The following is a 16,955-nucleotide window of genomic DNA, read 5'->3' as shown; positions in this document are numbered from 1 at the left end:
GCCCTAACTAAGCTGTTTAGGTTTTATCAAGTCAAAATATAAATTCATATAAATACTTAAGCTATACTTGTTTTGCTTTAGCACACACGAATGTCTTGTGTGAGCTTTAGCAGCATCTTTAACTGAAATAATTATCAAATCTTTATCTTCTCAATCAGCACTGCAGTATGGTCACATTATCTGAGTCACTATCAACAGAAATATTTGGGCCAAAACTACTTGTAGAGAGCTGACTAAAAAATTTGCCAATTTTTGGTAATTGTTGTTTACTATCTTCTCCTTCCTGAAGTTGTTTGCGCTTAAACGCACCGCTAAATCCTTTTTTTAACTTCTCAATATAATGGATCCGATTTTCGAGATCGAAATATTTCACATTATCTTTAAGTTTAATGGTCAGGTATTAACACCAATTTGTGTGTCACAAAAAATGCACGGATCACATATAGTACTATATGTAATCCGTTCATTTTTTGTGACACTGAGATACGTAGGTTCGTATTAATTTTTTTTCAGATCGATATCCAGACCCATCCACGGCTTGTTTTTTTATAATAATATACTTTTCTATAAAAGATTTTTGTTGCAATAAAGTTTTAATTTATTTAAGGGATTATTTGTATAGACCGTTTCCTTATTAGTTGAGGAAACACTTGAGGCTGGAATTAAAAAGTACGTCTCCGATTATTATTATCGGACGAGGCGCAAACTGTTCGTATGAGGTCAGAAACTGCGATCTTTAAATGAGCGCTTACAAGTTCGTCGTAGCAAATCGCGCTGAAATATCTTGAAAATAGAAAAACAATTGTATCTGATACTTTAAACTATTTTTAGCATTTTTGGTCCTTTCAAATTTTTTTCTAAACCTCGCCGTTTTTTAGATACAAGAGTTCAAAACAAAAAAATCGTTATTTTGATGAAAATATGGTATTGAGAAAATTAATTATTATTGTATGATTTTGATCAAATATTATTCAAATGTTAATTAACATTTTTTTACTAAACCTCGCCGTTTTCAAGCTTATATCTTTGTTATAAGTGCAATGTTGAACTTTAGGTTCAAGTTACTGTATGTTTTGGACTATTCTAGGCATTTTTTGCCTCTCAACATTTTTTGCCTATCCTCACCATTTCCAATATATAAGCGTTAAGAAAATTGGCGGATATGTTTTATGAATTACATTATATGTATTACAAACGCATTTCTTTTGTTCTAGAGCACAACAAAGAGTGTATGTGCTATATAAAAATGAGTATAGCACAGACTATATCACGTAAATAAATCGTAATAGTCAATAGTGGGTATTTGTGTTGTGTGTTATTGTGTGTATCTGTATATGTGTATAATAAGCTGTGTATGTCATGTCTGAACTGTCAACAAAAGTGCGTATTAAAACAAGTAATATGTTATTTACATGAATTTTAATAAAAATCATTTATAACATACAATATAAACAGTGTTCTTATAATTCAATAAACAGTGTTCTTTTTCTTCTTCTATAAACATTTTTATATTTTTATTTTAATCATTTCAATTCAAACATGAATTATTTTGTAAATATTTATAATATCTATAAAAATATTTTCATATTACGGTTTAAATATCATAATTAATTATATTGTTATTTAGTGATATGTGACTTTAGGAGCTGGCGACAAGTTCCAGTTTTACTGTAAGTATAACTATTATGATTTTTTCGATTATATAAAAAACAAATGTCTTTGTTTTCATTTTTTTTTTCATTGTAATGGAGTCTAGAATACTGTTTCTTGTGTATTGTGTATATATGTATATGTATGTATGTATGTATATGTATATATAGTTTAGCATATTGTGTAACAGTTACACCATTGATCAGCTGTTTGAGAACATTTCATCGTATGTAGTATGTTTGTTAAAAAGAGATAACAACATTTATCCAGTTAAATTTTTAATGAAATTCTTTTAAGTTGCCATTATTGCATACAATTTTTTAATCATTGATACAGTCTGTGCAATACTATATAATATTTCGTCGTAGTATGTTTTGAAATAAACTAATCAAAATGATGCTTTCTTCGATCAAAGATTATTTAGAGGTCTCTAAATATTTAGAAATAATTTTCGCCCCAATTAGTTAGAGAGATGTACATATGATTTACTGATGGTCATGTTAACCGTCTGCTGAGCCTTAAATATGATAGTAGGTAATGTTCCAAGTCGCCCTGTAAGGTTCCTCGAATTTCTATGTGTCATACTACCCCCCCCCCCCAGGGGGAGATTTGAAAAACTGTCACTAAGTTATGGTTCTGGAAACTGTCTGATTGTTTGATAATTCATTAGATGTGATTTTAAACCTGCAAAGTTTGAGCTCAACAAGTCTTCCCATTCCCGAATTATGCCAAAAAACCGAAAATGTCGTTACGCGGTAAAAAAATTTGAAGTGGTGGTTCTTGAAACTGTAAAACTTGTTTGGCTGTGTTGAGGATGTCAAAAGGATCAGGAAAATATGTCTGGCAGAAAAACAAGTGTCTGGGATTTTTTTGGCATCATTTTGAAAAACACGAATTATTCCCTGGGGGAGGGGAATATGACACATAGAAATTCGAGGAACCTACTATCATATTTAAGGCTCAGCAGACGGTTACCATGACCATCAGTAAATCATATGTACATCTGTCTAACTAAATATCTCGATTAATCATCATGCTTATTTAATACGACGTGCTTTGGAAGTGACCACGTTTTTTCCAGAAAACTAGTACATCTTACACAAATTTTCTTTAAGAAAGAATGATTTATCGATGTATGTGGCGCTAATTAACTTGAGAGACATAGCATGTGTATTTCGACGTGGTCGAATATGAGTATATACAGCTGTCGTACTTTATTATTCGAAAATATAAATTACGACGTGATAATTTTTTGTATATACAAAAAATTGAGTTATTATGGGAGCTTTCCATTTTACTTACAGCCTTACACTCATACGAAATATATACGCAATGTAACTTTACGAATAATTCTGCCATACACGTTTTTCACTTACATTCATATAAAACAGCTTCAATCTCACCCCCAGTTTTTCAGTGGTTATCCAACACCGATTTTAATACGGTATTACAGTTCTATATACTTTATGTATCTTTTCTAACTCGATCAGAGATAATAATAAATTTTATAACGTTTTAGGTTAAAATGTGGCCGGTGGGACTACTAAAATGGGGACACGTCCTAAGCCCACTGAGCATATGGCGACATCGAAAGATGAGGCCCCAAACAGACGTCAGGTAGCAGAAAATGTGTGTGATGAAACAATTCTTCACACAGGAAATGTAGGCCCACAACCATCTCAACAACAGCAACATCCACAGCAACAAAATATCCAAGAACAACAGCAATATAATCCACAGATTCAGCATCATATAGACATCGGTCAAAGAATAGTTCAGCAGCAACAATTATATGAGAGGACAAGCACGGTACACCCACCTGGATCGAGTAGTATTAGTTCATCTTCCACTGGAGTTGGAAGCGCTGATATAGGTGGAAGTAGCGTTCAACATTACATTCAACAACCAAAACAAATTTATTTACATATACCTGTAGAAACGACATCGACAAATATAGTAGATAGCTCAAAAATAGTGCCAAAATTAATACGAATCCAACAAGATTTATATCAAAAACAATTACAGCAAACAGCATACGATCAACAACCTGGTCCAAGTGGCTTACAACAACAAACATCGTACAAGAAACAGCCAAAATCACGTTCAAAATCAATCCAATGTGAAATATGCCAAAAATTTTTTTTAAACATAACAAAGTTACAAGCACATATCAAATCAACACACCAGCACGATGATACAGCATCAACGAGTTCCGATAACAGTTCAATGCAATTCTCCTGTGAGCATTGTAACAAAAATTTTAGTTCAAAATTTAAATTAGTCCGACATGTATTGATACATTCAGATCGACGACAATTCTCGTGTACGGTATGCGAACGAACATTTCATCGTAAAGACCATCTTAAAAATCATATTAAAGTACACAGTCCTACAAAAAAAATTTACACGTGTGATCGCGAGCATTGTAAAAAGGAATACACATCTGCACTCAGTTTTAAAAAACATTTAGCTATACATTTCGCTGAAGAGGGTCACCTAGATTGTAAGATATGTTCGAAAAAATTTGATACGAAATCAGAGATATTGTATCACTTAAAAATACATGCTGGATCGCGTACAATTAAAAATCCGAATGAGAAGAAATTTCGTTGTGATTTTTGTGAAAGAAAATTTTTTACGCGGAAAGATGTACGACGGCATTTAGTTGTGCATACTGGACGACGTGATTTTTTATGTCAATTTTGTCCACAACGTTTTGGGCGTAAAGATCATCTAGTACGACATATTAAAAAATCCCATTCCACAGAGGAATTAAATGTTAAGAAGGAAAGCACAGATTTTGATACGAGTTTAATTAAAGTGGAACAAAATTATGAAATGTTAGGACAAAAACCATCAACCAGTAGTAGTTATTCTTTAAAAAAGGAAATTGATCCGAATATTATAAAAATTGAACAAAACTACGAATTATTGCGAAGTAGTACCCAAGCACCGACATATTTTACGGATACATCATCAACAAGTAAAGTTATTAAAACAGAAACTACTATAATTCCACAAATTTATACACCAGAACATGAATATCCTAGTTTCCTGGATACGACGCAACAAACAAACATATATCCAGAGAATTTTACAACATTTGCAAATTTAAATCCGATATTAACATCTACGGCGGATATGCTAATTGAAGAACATCAGCATCAACCAGAAGATGATATCGGTATTGATCTAGATCAAACTGCACGAGATGCAATTCTCGAACATAATTTTAACTTAGATGATAGTTCGGTGTTACATGATCCCGATTTATTAGAATTAATTTCCGAAAATGATTTAATAATGTCATCCAACGACGACGAAGATTCAAAACCCTTACCAGGATTTAGCCAAGCATTTCAAAATCCACCACAAAAAGATTAAAACACTAATTCAAAACCAGTGTGCCTTCGTTTTACACCAAATCTTTTTTTTTTTTTTAATTAGTGATCACTTATATTTTTAGTGAACGCGCTAAAAACTATTTATGTGAACGTAAAAAATAAAAAATAAAACATTGCAGTGACGGTTTTTCCAAAATGAGTTTTCTAGTCTACGATTGATTGTCACAAAAGTTTTTTTAAAATTTCTTGAGTCATTGTTGTTTTTGTATTATAAGTTTAAAAAAAGAGTCTTAAATAGGGGTTAAGTCGATTTTTAGTGACTCAATTTATTTTAAAATTTATTATCTTTTTAGTTATTTTTGTAAAAAAAATTTTAGGTCACCGTTATACAAATTTTAGACATGACACATGATTTGTTATTGATTTTTTTTTTGTTCTTAAAATGAGATCAGAGAATATCTTTTTATCGAGAAAATTACTGAAGTAATCATTACATTTTACCAAATATTAATTGGGTATTGCCTAATCATTTTAAAAAGGTATATAACGCTTTAAAGTTCAAACTTAAATTTTCAAAGGAAATGAAATAGAAATACATAGAAAACTAAGATAGAGTTTCGGAACTGAAGCTTTAAGCCGAGATTTATTAATTGAGATACACTAAAATAATCAGTTTCACAGTTAAGGTTTATGGTTGAGTATATCGGATCAAGTATAGAGACTAGCGAAGCTTTATTATCGGATACAGAAATGTCCAAAGATCTGTATGAAATCATGTTTTTCGAAATGGAGTATTTGTTGAACTAAAAAAGAGAAAATAATTTTTCGACTATTTGTAAAAGCTGGACGCGCTCAATTTAAAATATGAAGTATGATTCAGAGTGCCTCAAGCTTTTACATATATGTTGTCATATATGAGTGACTTAAAAATTATTTTCTACTTTTTAGTACAATGAAAGCTTGTCCATTAAAAAATATTTTTTTAATTTAAAAATAAAAAACGTATGTATATCAAATATGGTGGAAGCGAAGGGAAAATCAGGTCATACTTAAAATAAATAAAAATGCATTGTCATCCGATTTACACATGCATGCAAAATTTCAGCTCAAGTAGGTCAAAAAAGTTTGTAAAAATCTGTTTGCATGAGTTTATAAATATAGTTTATCGAGCACTTCTGTTTCACATATTAAGTAAGCTAGTATCTATACTTGATCGATTTTACTCAGGCTTCAACTTATACTCGTGATTTCAAACTTATTTAATTTTATTATTTATTATTGCCTGTGATGTCTAGGTGCCTAGGAAACATTATTCTGAAATGTAATTCTGATACCATAGTGACAAAATATTAAACAATTTAAGCTTTAAAAAACAATATTCACAAGAAACTTAACATAATTCATTTATTTAATATAACTCTTTAGAAACTTAAGCATAAAATAATCATTATTTGAATTTTACACTCCAATTCATTATAAGTTAAATTCAATTTAAAACCCTAATACATTAGGTATAATAAATATGATGTAGTTAAGTTTACAAGATTAGCCCGAGCTTATTTAAATTATACTTTAAACCTTCACTGAGAAATTCTATTTAAGTTTAAGTCAAGCTTCATAGGCTTAAATCCTAACCAATTTTTAAATTTTGTTTTTAATTCAACAAACCTACCATGAGAAAAATATACCATATTGGAAATTTTACAATCTATTTATTAACATTCATAAAGTTTTTGAAATCAAAATATAATTTTAGATTGACCTTAAAGCGTTTTAAAATCAACGTCCACCTGAACGAAAATCTTAATAATAATAAAAAAAAAAAAAACATTAAAGTTTCTAACGCTTGGATTTTAGTCTTGGCAATAAAAGGTATTCGTTTGCCTACACAATTTTGTAGTTGGTAAAATAGTTAACACTTATCGATTACTTTTAACAAAATCCTATTGGGATAACAGTTTTATAACAAAAATAAAATATAATAAAAAAGTTATTAAACATATACATTGACCATCTTGGTCTTCCAAACAATAACACTATTTTCGTCTTTATTATCTATTGTAAAAAGAACAAACTTAACTATTTTAGATACGTTCAAGCAAATAACCGTCACTAAACTTAAAAGAAACTTTGTTTAATGGTAGTGCATTCCATTTCCTTCTGAGTTGTACAGACGTGTGTTCCAAATTTTATACAGAAATTAAAATGTATTATATATATTTAAAAAAATATGTATATTTGCTTGCACTGCCAATTTTTGAATGTCACTTGAAAAGTTTTTTCCTATAAAATTTGGATTACACTTTATACTATCCCCTCATTACTTTAAAAAAGAAAACTATATATATTATAAATATATTTTTAAGTGTATATTTTTATTGTTATACAGAGTCTCTATCCACCAAGTGGATGATCAAATTATATCAAAGTTGTTTTTTTAAATTAAGAAGTGTCTTAAAATTTAGACAATAAGAATTATTTTCTTTGTATCTTGTTAAATTCTATATGAATAAAAAGTGTTTAAGGCGTAATTTATAAGTTAACTTTTATTCATATATTTTTCTTTAGATCTAACAGTCAAAGAAATAATTCTCGTGTAATTAATTATGGGGCACTTTGTATTAAAACTATTTAAATAATGTTGTGAGATTAAAGTAAGATAATTATTAAGGCTGAATCACAATTATCCTGGTCCAACACTAAATCCACGGAAAATATCTTTAAAAATTAAACGATGTATTAAACAGGTAAATTTCTTTTCTACTAATTATCGTATGATTTAGTTTTTAATCTCATAGCATTATCAAAAAAATATTCGTTTGTTATTCAGCAAGAATAAAATTCTTATACATTTTGTTTATACACAATGCACCGTTTCAAAAAAGCAGTTGAATATTGTATCATAGATTCAGGTGCCTAAATAACTTATCACTGTTGGAAAACTATTTTGTTGAAATCTGTACTTATAGCGGGTGTTTTTTCCAATAAGTACTTTAAAATGAAATAAAATCTTTCTATGTCATTTATATTCAAATATGATTTCGGTATAGTAGGCTACTGGCTGGAATAAAACGCAACCTGGCTATCCAAACGACAATAACGTGGTGAAGGTTTGTTTTAGAACGTCAATTGTCTCTGATTTATTGACGTAAACTGCTTACTCCACATATCCCATAGAAAGTAGTCTTGAATCGTAAAATCTTAGATAAACTCTAAGGTTAATCACGGAAATTATTTTGGGTCATTTTTTGGAACCAAAGCGAAGAAAAAACATAGATCTGTAGCACTGATCGATCATTGATTTTAACTTCCAGATCAACATTTTTTGAAAAAAATATTTAGCTTCATTTTTAAAACTGGACATTGTGTATATATTCAAAGTTTATTAATATATTTTTTGAAGTCGATAATTTTTAAAAGAGACACTATTTGTATAATTAAAATATGTTGTAAGTAATTTTGTTAGATTTTAAAAATAATATTTATTATCTCGTCATTGTAATTATTTACATTAAAAAAAATATTACAACAAATAGGCGAATGAAATATAATTTATTTTAATGTTGTACATATTTAAAAAAATAATATTTTTTAATTTAATAGCAATAGAATTTACAGATTATTTATATTACAAAAAAGAAAGAAAAATGTATTTAAAATCCTAAAACAATTGTCTAAATTCAGTTTTAACAAGTGTTATCACAGTAGTACACTTCCGGTATAGTTTTAATAATGCATTTAACTTTTTGATTAAGTTAATTAAAAGTAAAAAAATGTCGAATTTTAAGTTCTATCTCTTATCAGTTTTTGCGAGCATCGAGATGACTTTTAGATGATCTTGAAGGTTAATAAAATCTTTCTGAGATGTCTGGCTTTAAGTTCAATAACTTTTGTTTGAAATATTTTTCTGTAACAATCTTATTTTTGATATTTCTTGTTAATAGGGGTTAAGGATTTATGAAACACACTGTATATTTGCTGCTAATTCTTTTTTGTAAAATATTTACAGATTTATTGAACTTTGATTTTATTTGAAGCACGAAATTATTTCACGCAAAAAACAAATAAGCAATTAATCCCTTAAAATAAAAAGTGAAAAGTTTTTGAAACCAAAGAGTAAAAGTTTCTATCTAAAAATGAAATTTGCGTACAATAGGAGGGATGCTTTATTCATTTATTTTTTTAGTTCAACTTGATTTTGTGTACAATTTGTCAGTTTACAATAATTATAAACAAATATCTTATAATTAAAGGTTTTATTTGAATTTAGATAATTGTTTGAATATTATGTATTTATATAAATAAGTATAAAAGCTTTGATTTAAAAAAGCTCACTATTTTTTTTACTTACAATTTTACAATGTCTAGATAATATGTTCTAAATATATATATATATATACATATATATATATGTATATATATATATATATATATATATATATATATATATATATATATATATATATATATATATATATATATATATATATATATATATTTATATATATATATATATATATATATATTTATTTATATCCAGGATGATTTTTTAAAAAGTTTTCACCCTTATATTTCAAAAAGGGATTGAAAATTTAGAAACACGAAAACACGTATCACCTTGTTTTTTGGGAAAATAAAAACACAGTATATAGGTTTTTTATACGGGGACGTCTTCATAGTCAAATAGAGATTTTCTTTCCTGTTAAGCCCTCAATTTTTGGTACCTGATTTTTTTGACATTTTGAGTTTTTTTCCAGTAGTTTCTCGAAAGTTATAATATTTTTACAGATTCTTATTTATTATTTTTTTTAAACAAAGAAATTTTGTCTATACTTTTATTGCAATTTTTAAGGTTTCTTCCGCTTTTTTCGAGGCAAAGAATCAGAATCTGCGGAAAAAAATAAATAGTTAAAAAAACTAAATTGACCCCTGTTGAAACTAAATTGATCATGAAGATGCTCCTGTATGAAAAAAAACTATATACTGTGTGTTCGTTCCCTATAAGAATGAAGAGATGCGTGCTTTCGTCTTTTTTATTTTCCATTCCGTTTTCGAAATATGAGGTTGGAAATTTTTTTTAAAATCACCTGTATATTATATATCTACTATTATATTAAAAAAAAACTATAAATATATATTTTATTAACAATTTAATATACAAAAAAATACATTATCTACCTCAAATTAGAGGAGATGATTATTGTAATTATTAATGTATATCTAATATAAATTTTTTATTAGGCCATGGTAGGGAAGATGCAGAAACAAAAACAAATGGAAACAATTTTTTGATATTTAATTCAGTTGAAAATCGGTGGAAACTAAATTTTTTTTAGTTTTAAAAATATTAGAACGAACAAAAAAGATTAAAGCTCTAACTTATAAATTCATGTTGTCCTTCAGATTTTTTATTGTGGATAGTTTTTTCGGCATTTTGCGAGGTATCAAATTTTAAACTCATAGTTTGATAGCTATTGGCTTGATATCTGTGATAATTATTGTTTCTGAGTTTTATACCAAGTAATTTTTTTTTTAAATATTTAAATCCAAAATTCTTTTAATCATCTACCGTAGATAACTCATTTCCAATTTTATTTTAGATAAAAGCCTTTACAACTTAAAAATACACTACAATTTAAATAAACCACCTATTTGTTTTTGCAAAAAATTTATCGCTCTGCAATTTGCATTCAAATTTCTTTGAAGATTATAATAATATTCAAATTATTAATTAAAATTTAAAGAATTTAAAAAAAATTGGGGGCGATTTTGAAATTGTTTGAACAAGACTCTTTGAGGATTAAAAGTTGAATATCAGAAAATCACTGCTAATCTCGATAATAGAATTACTAAATTGAAAACAAAATATTTCAAAAAAAAAAAAATATATATATATATTAATGCTGTCTTGCAGCAGAAACAACTTTTTAATTTAAAGTAATCGTTCTGTCTTATCGGTTTCTAGTTCGAGTTTACTTTTAAATAACAATGAAGATCAACGTCAAATTCAAAGTAAATGTCATCCTTATGAGTTCAGTAACTTTTTTTCGAAACATTTTTCTGAATCTAACTTGCCCTTCAAGATATTTCCCATTTAAGTACGGCCAAGAACTTATGTAACATACTATATAAAGTTCTTTTTAAATACTTTTGAAGTATTTTAGCCCAATCATCTTAGGTTTCACCTTGGAATCTACGGAATAAGCAGAATACTTGTTCAAGTCTTTATTTTGATAGTACAAATGTTGTCTCAAAAGTCACATATGGTCACCTGTCAGCGTCCTTAGATATTCAAAGTCAAAGGTAGCAAAAATAAGTTTTTTGATAATATCTCGTTTCCCTTGCCTTTAATCGAAATTATATTTATTATAAAAGTTGTAGAGGATAAAATTCTCTACAAATTTTGTCTAGAATCTTTTTTTATGCAATGAATCGTTTTTTAAATATAGGGTGAAGAAGATGGAGCGGTCACTTATACGTACCTCATTAGTGCGGTATCAATCGTAAATAACCAGTCTATTATACTTTATGATCTTCTATATACCTTGAATTTCTTTCATTTCTTGTGTGGCGTTTTTGGCTTGGTGAACCTTTCTTATTAGAGATAGAATTTAATTCAAAAAATTGCTGTAGCATTTTGCTTCAGCAACAATCAAGTTATACTCGTAGGATGCCAGATCTTCCATAAGTACTCCCAAAATATCGTATCGTTCTTCTGCTGTATTTAAAAAACAGTTCATCGGGTTTCAGACGAAATTTGTAGGGAATTTTACCCTTTACAACTTTTATAATCAATGTAAATACGATTGAAGGCAAAGGAAACGAGATATTACCAAAAAACAGATTTTTGGAATCTTTAATCTTGAATATCTAAGGACGCTAACACGTGACCATATGTGACTTTTGAGACAACATTTTTACTTCAAAAGAAAGGTTTGTACAATATATATTCAGCTTATTCCCTTAAATTCCGAGGTTTTCCCCTTTCTTTACTAGAATGAGTGGATTATGATAATATTTTCAATTAAGCAAAAAAAATAATATTAACTTCCTACTAATTCCAAAATATTAAACATTATTTATAAAAAGAGTGCATTAATAATTAAAATAACCAACACCTCTCAATAAAAAAAATATTTTTATACAGTTTTTTGGTACAAGGTACGGAGCTAGTCAAATGTAATAAAGAAGATGTAAATTAGGAGTATTGAATACACTGGAGAGAGAGATGAATTTATGTAAGAAAATAAAAATATTGTACCTGGTTTTTTTTTTTTAAATAAAAATTTATGTGAAAACATTTTTTTATGAATAAATTTGTTCAATGAATTTTCTACCCTATCAACAATTCGAATTAACGGGCACATTTCTAAGTGCGTGCGCAATATTTAAAATGTTATCGATTGTGTTGAAAAGTATATTACTATCATTTCTCGTTTATAATGATGCTGTGTGACGAAACTTACGTTCGACATTTACGATGATACATTTATCCTTTTCTATTTTATAGTAAATGTATTTCTATTGCATATAATTTGAAATGGAATTATGGTAATAATCGATTTACGAACATTGTTCAACCATTGGACCAATATCTCGAAGTTGGTCTTAAACGTTTAATTTTTTATTTTTGAAAAAATGTTAGAATTTAGTTGAATTATTTGATAATTTTCGGTTGAATTTCTAATAATATTTAAATGTGATTTTAAAATATTTAAAAAATAATAACTGTCTTCCATTTTTGCCTAAGAAAATTAAATATTTTAGAAAATCGTTAATTAATTTGTAGAATATTTTTAAAAGATATAATGTAAAATAAGTTACTAAGTGATATTTAGATATTAGGTAAAAGAATTGATCAAAAAAAGTTTTGAAAAAAAGAAATCATGGCACAAATTGGTGGTTTTCGTGTACCCCCATTTAAGGCTGCGCTAAATGTAGCATGGCAAACAGTTCGACAAACTTTACCGGATAAAAATCGTGTTGGTGCAGAGAATTCAACAGAACGTTTACCACCAGAGCGGGTACGTTTTGCTGCACCAAATGATCAACCAATGACCACTGGTGGATCATTCGATCAAACAGAAATGTCGAATTTTAATCCACAACAAATGCAACAACAACCAGTACATTCCTCAAATCCATTTAATCCATTTTTACCACAAAATAATATTGCCGAAGATAGTTTTACTCAAGGTTATCAACAAAGTGATAATGCATTTCCGGCACCAGTACGTCAAGGTTCAGTTGGATCACAGTTTGGCAGTGGTTCAGAGAGTAGTTTTGGCGGTGCTGAAGGTGGAAAATCGAATATCAAAATTAATGAATGGCAAGCTGCCTGGAATGTTACAAATGCTATTCAGGTATTTTTTTATAAATATTTTATTTCTTAGATATACTAGTTGGTAATATTTATTCCATTTCCGATTTAACCGGAAATAGACATAACTTTGTTTTTTAAATGACACTAACTATATTTTTCTCGTTCTGCACATTTTATTTGAGTTATGATCCAAATCTTACATAAAGGTTCAGAAATATATATCTCACGGAAAAAATGAGAAAAAGTCACAGGAAATTTACTTCTATTTTTAATGACCTATCTAAAAATATATCCGACAAAATATGATATGATATGATATGATAATTTTTATTTCATGCAGCACGTTCTGTAAGTTACCTACCCATTATTAAACAGGTACCGAAATATACATTCCCAAAGGTACTACACACATTTTTGTGGAGGTTTAGAATTTAGAGCCAAACTTGATTTTGTAAAGCTACGGCCAGATACGTTTGTTTGATGTTCACGTTCCTCCTTGTTCGCAATATAACGCTTATAAAATTTTATGTTTATGTGATCGATTTTAGGATTTGATTAGATGAAAAATCAATATCTGCACATATAAATTTCCAAAGCAAATGAAAATAAACAATTGACTAATAATTGTTGAAATAGCCTGTATATGACAATGTTGAATATTAGTGTTTGCATTATTTTTAATAAATTAGAAAAGTTGAAAAAACCAACAAATTTATGTAGGCCTTCCGGTCGCTATTTGATCTTGTTTTCGAAAATTTTTCAAAGTATTTTCTAGAAAACTTTTTCTATTGTTTTTTTCAAAATCTTTCATAAGGTTCACTAATTGAAGCTACTTACAAATTTTCATCTCTCTATCTTTTATAGTTTTGGAAAAAATGGATTCCAAAATTTTGTCCTAATTTGCGCACTAACAAATTCAAACAAAAGTTGTTTATTTTTTATAAGGAAAATTGTTTACGTTTAAACTTTTGTTCTATGCTTAACGGTTTAAAAGATGGGTCCTACGGCCCCAACACCCAATTGACCTATGAAGCTCATTTATAAACTCAAAGTCACTTTTTATGTCTTGAGCACACTATAAAAATTTCAACTTGATATCTTTTTTTGGTTTTGAGTTATCGTGATGACAGACTGAAATGGAATAATTAGGTGATTTTATGAATACCTATACCAAAATTTTGTTCGTATCATCAAAATTTCTAAGCGTTACAAACTTGTGAATAAAATTAGTATATCTTGATAGACTGTTTGTAAACCATGTCGTTAGCCATTTATATTATTTGAAGTAAGAAGAGTTTTTATGGACGTTCTTATGTATTCAACAAAGAGGGATTGTATATGTGTATACATGAACCCAGCCGGACAGACTCATCACTTGTAGTTGTACACATACAATACCAATCACGCATAGAAACAGATAACCATAACACATAGTATATATTATGATTAAAGAGAGAGGAGATATATGCTTTACTATACATTTTAATGTGCTGTGCTATATATGGCGTTCTGATAATAGTTCTTTTTTCTATCACTAGATAGAGTCTTCCTTAGCATTAAAATCAAATAGTCTCTGATGGTAATGAAATGTTAAACATATATGTAACGCAAGTTGCTGATAAGAAAATTAAAATGTACAATTATTAGAGGTATTGATTTTTAATAAATATATTCAAACATATGCAATCCATTTTAGACCCTAGCAAAATGGTACGGAATTGATTGATTATAATTAAATTGATCTAAATTTTGTTTCAGGGTATGTTCATTGTATCACTACCATTTGCCGTGCTACGTGGTGGCTATTGGGCAATTGTTGCTATGATTGGTATTGCATATATTTGCTGTTACACTGGGAAAATTCTGGTCGAATGTTTATATGAATTTGATCCACAAACTGGACGACAAATACGTGTACGAAATTCATACGTTAGTATTGCCAAAGAATGTTTTGGCCCAAAATATGGCGCACGTGCTGTGAGTATCGCTCAAATAATTGAATTGTTAATGACATGCATATTATATGTGGTCGTATGTGGTGACCTAATGGTTGGTACATTCCCAACAGGAAGTATCGATACAAGATCATGGATGATGCTAACTGGTATATTTTTAATTCCATTAGGCTTTCTCAAATCTTTACAATCTGTTTCATTACTATCATTTTGGTGTACAATGAGTCATTTATTTATCAATGCAATCATTTTGGGCTATTGTTTATTAGAAATATCTGATTGGGGTTGGAGTAAAGTCAAATGGAGTTTTGATTTTGAAAATTTTCCAATATCATTAGGTGTGATTGTATTCTCATACACATCACAAATATTTTTACCAACGTTGGAAGGTAATATGGAGGATCCAAGTAAATTTGCTTGGATGTTAGATTGGTCACATATTGCAGCCGCCATATTTAAATCATTATTTGGTTATGTATGTTTTTTAACATTTCAAAATGATACCCAACAAGTTATTACTAATAATTTACATTCAGCTGGTTTTAAAGGTTTAGTTAATTTTTGTTTAGTAATCAAAGCAATATTAAGTTATCCATTACCATATTATGCAGCTTGTGAGTTATTAGAACGTGCTTTCTTTCGCGGCAAACCGAAAACACCATTCCCAACAATATGGGCATTAGATGGGGAATTAAAAGTATGGGGTTTAGCATGGAAATTAGGTGTTATTTTGTTTACAATTTTAATGGCCGTATTTATACCACATTTCTCAATATTAATGGGTTTCATTGGAAGTTTTACTGGTACAATGTTAAGTTTTATATGGCCATGTTATTTTCATTTAAAATTAAAGGGTAGTACTCTTGATCAAAAAACTGTTTTATATGATTATTTTATTATCAGTTTGGGTGTACTGTTCGGTGTTATTGGGGTATACGATTCTGGTACGGCATTGGTTAAAGCATTTGAAATTGGATTGCCTTTTTAAAAAAAAAGAAAAAGTTATCAATTATCAATTACGTATTAATTAATTATTATTATTAGAAAGCTACATACAGCTTTACAAGTTTATCATAAAAAGCTGCCAAATAATTTTAAAGTTGTTTATATAATACAAGTTCCCTCTAGATGTATGAAATTTAAGTATTCAGTTTTTATTTTATAAAAGTATTTGAAAGATAATTTTAAAATAAACTTTAAAAAATCCTGTAATTATCCTTATAAAATAGTAACAGTCGATTACCTAAAACCACTGCTAAAACTCAAATCATAAATGAAAATCGTTGGTAATAAAAACAAATTTTTAAACAACTTTTTTATCACTTTAAAAGCAAGATAAATAATGATAGCTTTTGTTTTGAAGTTTTCAAAAGCTTAAAAAAATATCCAAAATTTAACTCCTAATTAAAAATTTGAAAAATAAAGGTACTTTATTATCATAATTAATACCACTTCGAATTTTTTAACTGGAACATATTTTTTGCTGTCATGTAATACCAGTCTTCTTCAAAACGGGCGACAACGCCCCCTTGTGGACGTTTGAGACTTTGAAGAGCCATATTGGCCACTTGTGGGCATTGGAAATCTTGAGGAAGGAAATATTCTCAAAACTTTTTAATACCATTCAATTGTTATAACATTGTTTAACCATATACCTATATTATTGGCTGGCCTGTATTTACC

General features: G+C 28.5%; 2 protein-coding genes across 2 annotated transcripts; both read left to right on the top strand.

The window, feature by feature from the left end:
* The first annotated feature begins 1,595 nt into the window (after nt 1–1,595).
* Nucleotides 1,596–5,139, top strand: LOC123305179 (zinc finger imprinted 3-like). The gene is made up of 2 exons (XM_044886813.1): nt 1,596–1,670; nt 3,170–5,139. The coding sequence occupies exon 2, from the start codon at nt 3,199–3,201 to the stop codon at nt 5,032–5,034; it is 1,836 nt and encodes a 611-aa protein (XP_044742748.1). The 5' UTR covers nt 1,596–1,670; nt 3,170–3,198; the 3' UTR covers nt 5,035–5,139.
* A 7,657-nt stretch (nt 5,140–12,796) lies between these two features.
* Nucleotides 12,797–16,390, top strand: LOC123305336 (vesicular inhibitory amino acid transporter). Its single transcript, XM_044887023.1, has 2 exons — nt 12,797–13,357; nt 15,076–16,390. Exons 1-2 carry the CDS (start codon nt 12,881–12,883, stop codon nt 16,258–16,260), a joined length of 1,662 nt encoding a protein of 553 aa, XP_044742958.1. The 5' UTR covers nt 12,797–12,880; the 3' UTR covers nt 16,261–16,390.
* The last annotated feature ends 565 nt before the right edge of the window (nt 16,391–16,955 follow it).

The sequence above is a fragment of the Chrysoperla carnea genome, chromosome 1 (assembly GCF_905475395.1).
Source record: "Chrysoperla carnea chromosome 1, inChrCarn1.1, whole genome shotgun sequence".
Taxonomy (NCBI): domain Eukaryota; kingdom Metazoa; phylum Arthropoda; class Insecta; order Neuroptera; family Chrysopidae; genus Chrysoperla; species Chrysoperla carnea.
This window is presented reverse-complemented; position numbering and strand designations above follow the sequence as displayed.

Coding starts and splice junctions, on each gene's coding strand:
- LOC123305179 (XM_044886813.1), top strand. CDS start 3,199: ATGGGGACACGTCCTAAGCCCACTGAGCATATGGCGACATCGAAAGAT.
- LOC123305336 (XM_044887023.1), top strand. CDS start 12,881: ATGGCACAAATTGGTGGTTTTCGTGTACCCCCATTTAAGGCTGCGCTA. Junction 13,358..15,075: donor ATGTTACAAATGCTATTCAG/GTATTTTTTTAT, acceptor ATTTTGTTTCAG/GGTATGTTCATTGTATCACT.